Below are 8,131 nucleotides of genomic sequence, written 5' to 3' on the forward strand. Positions count from 1 at the left end.
GAACTGTTTCAGCAGCTCCTGTGGCAGGTTGAACTTCCTCAGCTGGCGAAGGAAGTATAACCTCTGCTGGGCCTTTTTGACAATAGAGTCTAGGCCTGTGTTCGAAATACTACTCTTACTATTTCTGCAGCATGCAGTATGTATGCTGTGCATAGTATGTAAATTTTCTGTATGCATGAAATACCCGGATGACCTATTATATTTGCCAGAATCTGCTAAATATAACTCAAGTACACTAAAATCAGTACAGAAGGTGTGTTCCGAATGGCATACTATCATACAACTCCTACTATACTGCAGTATGCTGTGTGAATACTGTGAATAGTATGTGAATTTTCTGTATGCATGGAATGCCCGGTGATTTGATGTATGCATCTGAAGACGCTGCGTGGGGTACTGTTTCCCAGAACGCAACGCACTTCCTGTGACCTTTTATCTTCACTGGAGGTGGGGAATATTAATTATAAATGTTACACTTGTATATGTACATATACATACACATGTAAACTACAAACTATCACTGTGCATCTAAAAACAATATCATTAGTAGGACATAAATTGTACTTTAGTCTCTACGGCACTTTTCCGATCAAGTCAAATGATGTCACCTTTATCTCTATAGCGCTTTATACATTGTTTCAAAGATATTACATAATAATATTAATATTTCAGTAATATAATATATAAATAAACTTAATATTTCAATTAAGCAAACAGAATTAAATTCCACTGTCAAGCAGCTCTAAAAAGAAACGGCGTATATTACTCTAAGGACAAATAGACCAATTTGTTGTCAAGAGGCTATTTACATGAACTCTGCCCACCAATGCCTGGCTCCGATAAACAGCACGGCAAAAGACACGCGTATGTGTAGAACCAGTGGCGCAGTGAGTAGAAGACGCGAGATGTGTGCTGTTGATGCGAGCCATCCGAGTTTGATCCTGTTTTTTGTCAAACTCGTGCAAATCCTTTTCCCATCACATACCAGATCAGAAAGGCATTTACTTTCAATAAAAAATTAAGTAAATATTTGAAAAGTGGAGCTTAGACGCCTCATTAATAATACAGTGTGCTTAGCTGTAGGTAGGTTTTTGTCCCAATAAAGTGGTGTTCATCAAATAAAATGTATGATAATTTACACTCAAAATGTTATTACATACTGTTTTATAATGTACTACAGTACTGTAAGTATAAATATCTGCCACCTAACTACTATTTACACACCTGTTGCTAAAGAAAATGCTGCTATTTTAGTGTAAACAGAATTTATCATTATTTGCACTTAGTGTAATTAGAATATATCACTTTTTCGAATTAGTGTAACTGCCAAAAATATCATTGTTCATTTAAAGATAGCTCATTCAGTTTTGTCCAATAGCCTATGTAAAGTTATTCAATTATGAAATGAGTTCAATTGGGCAATATAGCATTGTTTACTAATATGAAGCCTTATTAACAAGCCTTTGTAAAAAGAATAGTTAGCACATTTGTTTGTAAGGTAACAATTTTAATGTTTGTGTTTGTCATGTGACAATTAAGCATACTACTCTGAAACATTTGTTGCTTATTGTATGTTTCACATTCTTTAAAAAATAGTAGGCAGTATGCACTGTGTACTGGGCAGTAAGCAGTAAGCAAGTATGCCATTTCGAACACAGCCTAGATGAATGTCCCACTTCAGGTCCTGAGAGATGGTGCTGCCCAGGAATCTGAATGACTCCACTGTTGTTATGGTGCTGTTCATGATGGTGAGTGGGGCGAGAGCAGGGGGGGGGGGGGGGGGGTTTCTTGAAGTCTACAATCATCTCCACTGTCTTGAGCGTGTTGAGCTCTAGGTTGTTAAGACTACACCAGACAGCCAGCTCTTTAACCTCCTGTTTGTAAGCAGACTCGTCACTGTTCGTCTGTGGTGTCATCTGCAAACTTCAGGAGTTTGACAGAGGGGTCTTTAGAGGTGCAGTTGTTGGTGTAGAGGGAGAAGAGCAGTGGGGAGAGAACACAGCCCTGAGGAGCTGCAGTGCTGATCGTACGGGTGTTTGATGTGTATTTTCCAAGCCTCACTAGCTGCTGCCTGTCTGTCAAGAAGCTGGTGATCCACTGACAGACGGAGGTGGGCACAGAGAGCTGAGTTAATTTGGGCAGGAGGAGGTTTGGAATGATCATGTTAAAGGCCGAGCTGAAGTCCACAAACAGGATCCTCACATAAGTCCCTGGTCTGTCTAGATGTTGCAGGATGTAGTGTGATCATGTAGTGATCATGTGTGATCATGTGACACTGACGACTGGAGTAATGATGCTGAATATATATATATATATATATATATGTGTAATCATAATTAGAAAATCACCTTTAAAGTTGTCCAAATGAAATTCTTAGCAATACACGTTTCTAATCAAAAATTAATTTTTTACATATTTATGATATACCAGAAATATAGATTTTCCTATAGGAAATTTACAGATATCTTCATTGAACATGGTCTTTACTTAATATCCTTATTATTTTTGGCATAAAAGAAAAATTTATAATTTTGACCCATACAGTGTATTGTTGGCTATTGCTACAAATATACCCGTGCTACTTATGACTGGTTTTGTGGTCCGGTTTTATATAAATACATAATTACAATATCATATCATATATCAAATCATATCATATCATAATATGTTTCATGTTTTGTTTTTTTCTTCTTTTTTTCAAATAACAAATTCCATTGTGACAACTTCCCATTTAAATGCCTTTGATTCTAACAAAAATAATACAGGAAGCCTTTTGGTCAGTCCAGTTACAGAATTAGTCAAACATTACACTGTAATAATAAAATCATTATCCTTAAGATCCCCTCTCATTTTGGGCACTGTATATTTTGGCCCATAGCCAGTGGCTCACCAGATGGATGATAGACAGTCTCAGAGTCAACACACACCTGATTAAAACAAAACATGACTTTTGTTTCATCATACATTTTATGGTTTGAATGTATTCATCTACGTTTTATTTTTAAGCACAGGACATATTAATTTCCATGTTGCCATGGTTTGCTGAAATATTGCTCTTGCCAAGACATTATAGATGGCAGTGTTGCTGTGTATAAATCTTTCTATAAAGTTCCCCAAGCTTTTCTTTTTATATATGATTTGTCTTTTTAAGCTTTTCTTTTTATATATATATGACTGGCAACACCTTAAATTGCTTTTCCTATGGTTTTTGGAACAGGTACTTCTTAGTTCTGTGTCAGTGAAAGACATATATTTTGGCCTGTATATGAACTCCTGCAGTTCATTTCACCATATTGACAGAAAGATCAGTCTAAATTGCTTTTGTGGAATGAGGCGCCTAAACATCCGCAGGACACAACTGCTAAACCGAAACAGTATATTGAAGAAAAAGGCATTCCATCCCATTACTTATTTCAGAGGGGTTAAGAATCAGCCACATGGAGCTAAAGACAGAAGTGGTTTACAGCCAGAAATTTAAACATTTTTATGATAGGCTAATATATTTGATCTGAATTGTGAGACTGTGATTTGTAAGTGCCTCAAAATAATAGGCCTATATGCTGAAAATAAACACAACTTTCAGTTTTTATAAGTCAATCTATGGTTCCTTCTAATGAATCAGTGAATCAGTCTGAGCAGAATACAATGGCTGAATTCAGAATTGCATAGGTACTAGCACACTGCTCTTACTATTTCTGCCATATAAAGATATGGAATGAAACTGATGACTCCGTCTGAAAAGAACACATAAGCTGCATCTGAAAAATCACATACTGTAGGTACTACGAATGAAGAAGACAGGTTACTCAAGCAAATAACTTACTGTTTGGAAAGCAATGCTAAAATGCTAATTCATAAGGTTAATGGAACTTAAATCACTGTAGATATTTATTAATTGTTGATATGTAAAATAATTCAGTCAGTTTGCTCTCTCACTGAACCACAGGTTATTTTGCTTGACACAAGTTAAGAACTGTCACTGTTTTATTTGTACTTCTGGAAAGCAATGTTAAAATGCTAATTCATTAAGGTTAGTGAAACTTAATTAAATCACTTTAGATAGGCTACCCATTGGTTGTTTATATGTAAACTTGTCATTAAAGATACATATCCACAAGTACGCTCAGTAAAAAAAATGTTGGGAACATAAAAAATATGGGGGGAATTGCTAAGATAGTTAGCATGTTAGCATACACCAATTTCCTCAGTGGCCTTTGGTCCTGCCAGAAACAGTGCTTACTTTTTTCTTTTCTTTTCTTTTTAAGGTTGCGAGATCATAAAAACTATGATGGATAATGGCTGATATCAAAAGAGATACCTGAGAAGATGAAATGTGAGTCAAATGACTTCAAGTGTGAAACTGCTAACATGTTTGTGTTAAAACCACAAACATTAAAAGTCATGGATGGTGATTACTAGATCTTAACCCCATAACTTGCACATAGAGATTCTCACATCATGACCAACATGCTTCCAGCAGAAGATAACATAAGTTTAACCTTTTTCCCTGAGAACTGTCCCAACTGCACTGCGATACCTGCGTTTGACATAGACATTACAAAGACACTGGCTCTGGGCCTGGTGCTGGTGCTCTTTATAATATTCGGTGTGATGGGCAACATCCTGGTCATCCTCTCTGTGGTGTGCCATCGCCACCTCCGTTCCGTGACGCATTATTTTATCGCCAATCTGGCCATTGCAGACCTGCTTCTGAGCTCTGTGGTTATCCCGTTCTCAGCTGCATCTGAAGCCTTGGACCGCTGGGTGTTCGGCCGTCATTTATGTAACGCCTGGACTGCTCTTGACGTGCTGTGCTGCACAGCGTCCATCCTCAGCCTCTGTGTGATCTCTGTGGATCGCTACATGGCTGTCAGTTACCCGCTGCGGTACCCTTCCTTGGCTACAGGTCGAAGGGCACTGGCCGCAGTGGTGGCTCTATGGGCTCTTTCAGCAGCCATTTCTGTCGGCCCGCTGTTCGGATGGAGGGAGCCCATGCCGGAGGACGAGTCGGTGTGTAGAGTGAATGAAGAGCCAGGATATGCCATCTTCTCCGCCGCGTGTTCATTCTACGTGCCGTTGGCGGTGATTTTGGCAATGTACTGCAGGGTTTATGTGGTGGCCCGGCAAAAGACTCGTTGTATGAGAAAGGGCAGGCAGATGAATGGGTTAAATGAGCACGGAGTGACCTTGCGGATCCACTGTCGCAACGCCCAGCAGGCCACTGAGAAGGAGGAAGCAATGCGTGCAAAGAACTCGCACTTCAACTTCATCCGTCTGCTTAAGTTCTCACGGGAGAAGAAGGCAGCCAAGACTCTGGGGATTGTGGTGGGATGTTTCGTACTCTGCTGGCTGCCTTTTTTCCTAGTGCTGCCCATAAGTGAGTATAAACTTAATGTTTTTGTGAACACATAGCAAAGGCCAAAAATAAAATAAAACTAAATAAAATAAAATAAAAAAATATTTTAAAATATTATATTATAAATGTACTTACTTATTAATTTATAAATGTACAATATTCATTTGTAAATATGGTTACATATTTATGGAGTCGCACCACATGACATTTTCCAACCTGAACTAACATTGTTTTTGTCATAAAAAAATCAATTATGTAATATTTTCAGTGAATTTTGTTTTGTTTTGCTTTTTGTTTATATGTTTGTTTGTTTTTTTAGTTGTTTTGTTTGTTTTTCTTTGTGTTTGGTCACACCCAAATATTAAGTGGTTTTGTTAAAATATTACTTTTGTTTTTAGTAAATAATGATACTATATATAATGGCAAATTATTTAAGGTTTGAATGTGCCAGTTTGAATGTGAAATTAAAATTTTTAGAGCTACTAGTTTGAAAACTACAAATCAAACAAAAAAAGCTTGTTTTGTTTGTTTTGCTTTTCTTTTTTTTGTTTGTTTGTTTTTTCTTGGTCACACCCCACAATTTTTATATAATTGTTTTTTCAAATATTAATGTTTTTTTTATATTAGTTTTGTTTTTCTTCAAAATAAAGATGATAAATGATTATGCCAAATATGAGATGAGATTTAAGAGTTGCTTCAGAGGGGAGATGAAAATAAATACAAACAGACACAAATGAATAGCTTAAATTCGGGTCTGTTTCTCATACAAATCTATTGGACAGCTTCAGCAGAAATATAGTGCGTAAGTGTCATTTAGGCTGTTTCCTCATTCATTTGCATTGCTCAGAAAACAGCCAGAAGAAGAAGAAAAAAAGAAAGATCAGAATTATAATGACATGCGGGTGAGTAAACAATGACCGGGTTTTCTTGAACATTTAACTGCAATAATTCAAAGAATATACTGCTCTGAATATTTTGTTATTTTAAATGAAGTATGTGAGTGTATTTGATAGACACACACTGTTTTCCAGCCAAACATATTCTTTTTCTGTTGTTTATTCTCACCCATGTTTCCAAACGACTCAATGTTCTCCCACAATACGCCTATGTACGTAAACAGCATTGACATAATCCTTGCTGGGCCTTTTAGATTGCATTTAAATGAGCTTGTTTACAACAAAAGAATGAATTATGAAAGAAAGAACGATTCCACATGTTTCCAGGCGAATCATTTGAGCTTTCATTAAATGTTTGATGGAGATACATCTTATTTGTCAGCCTGTGTGTTTAGTAATTGGACATCTAAGATGCTATGAGTCAGTCAATTGTGCATCGGATTGAAAGCCTTCGAAAATACATGAAGGAAATGCACACATCAAAGCAAAGCCTTTGAAAATATGAAACATCCAAAACCATTTGACCCTCCGTCTTGAGGTGACCCCTATGAATGATGGAGATCTCTTGCTGCATATAATGATTTTGTCTTTTCATTCTTTCTGTGTCTCTGTAGGCTCCATTTTTCCATCCCACAGACCCCCGGACACTGTCTTCAAAATTACTTTCTGGCTGGGCTACTTCAACAGCTGCCTCAACCCCATCATCTACCCGTGCTTCAGTCAGGAGTTCAAGAAGGCCTTCCAGAATGTTCTCCGTGGTCACTGCCTCAGCAGAACGCACAGGACCTGGAGCCCTCCGGCCTCTGTTCGAGACCCTATGCATGGCCCCAAATCTTCTCAGGGTTTCCCATCTACATCTACTGACTCCTGGAAGCCTACTAATGCATCACTTGTCACTAATAAGAACTTATATACTGCACATAGCAACAGTGAATGCGCTCTAAATGCACCTGAAACATCTCTGACAATGAAAGTTCATCAGGTTTCCATATGCAAGATGGATGGTGAGGCTGTATGAAATGCTTTGGAAAGAATATAAGACAGCTTTCCAAAGGAGTTTACAAAGCCACTGTGGAATAGAACAATAATGACCAGGGATCTGGTTAAATCTTGTATACAGGAGCACCACCTTGTGGCAACGTCTATAATATGCATCTGCACTTTTGTGAAGTTTAACTCAACTGTGAAGATTCACAATTTGGCTTGTAAAAATTTAGCTTGGTAATGAAATGATTGTGGACAGAGCTATTTGACTTGTACAAATACACTCTAAGAAAAGTCCAATGTACTGTATTAATATGAATTAATTTGTCAGGTTTTGCATATTTTGAATTACGCACTGCATTGTATTGTGTTTTAGGGTTGAAGGAATTGTCTGTAAAATTACAGAAAATGTACTTGTAATTTTCTGCCGGGACAGTATTCATTTTTCTACAGTTTTTTTTTTCTTAGAGTGTTCAATAGGGTCCAAATCTGTGGAAATTATTGTATTTTGTATTATTTTTCATATAATCTTAAAACAAAAAAAGTAAATTTAAATATAGAAATAGATGTTCACTTTTGAATATAGTCAACATTTGAAGTGGATCAAAAAAGTTAATCAAAGTTGTCCTAAGACAAAAACGCATTTTGGTTTCAGGACAACTTCGATGAAAGGTTTCAAATGTTGACTAGTGAATATATATATATATATATATATATATATATATATATATATGATTCAAATATCACAAATCTCATGATACCATATGATGAATTTGATGATATAATGATAACAGACTATTAAAAGATGCATTAGGCTACTTGATTCTGGTGCATTCTAATTCCTGATGCATTATTATTTATGATGTAAATTGTGTATATGGCTGAAATTTAAGAA

At 36.6% G+C, this 8,131-nt stretch overlaps 1 protein-coding gene across 1 annotated transcript in view; it reads left to right on the plus strand.

Annotated features, from left to right (window-relative positions):
* The window catches only part of LOC306865604 (alpha-1A adrenergic receptor-like), an 11,361-nt gene extending 3,500 nt beyond the window's left edge, over window positions 1–7,861 (plus strand). Inside the window, exons 2-3 of the mRNA XM_079410311.1 lie at window positions 4,266–5,377; window positions 6,867–7,861. Coding sequence (XP_079266437.1) covers window positions 4,459–5,377; window positions 6,867–7,270 — 1,323 coding nt within the window. The 5' untranslated portion in view covers window positions 4,266–4,458 and the 3' untranslated portion in view covers window positions 7,271–7,861. The remainder of the gene's footprint in view (window positions 1–4,265; window positions 5,378–6,866) is intronic.
* The last annotated feature ends 270 nt before the right edge of the window (window positions 7,862–8,131 follow it).

Source organism: Barbus barbus, assembly GCF_936440315.1.
Source record: "Barbus barbus genome assembly, chromosome: 47".
NCBI lineage: Eukaryota > Metazoa > Chordata > Actinopteri > Cypriniformes > Cyprinidae > Barbus > Barbus barbus.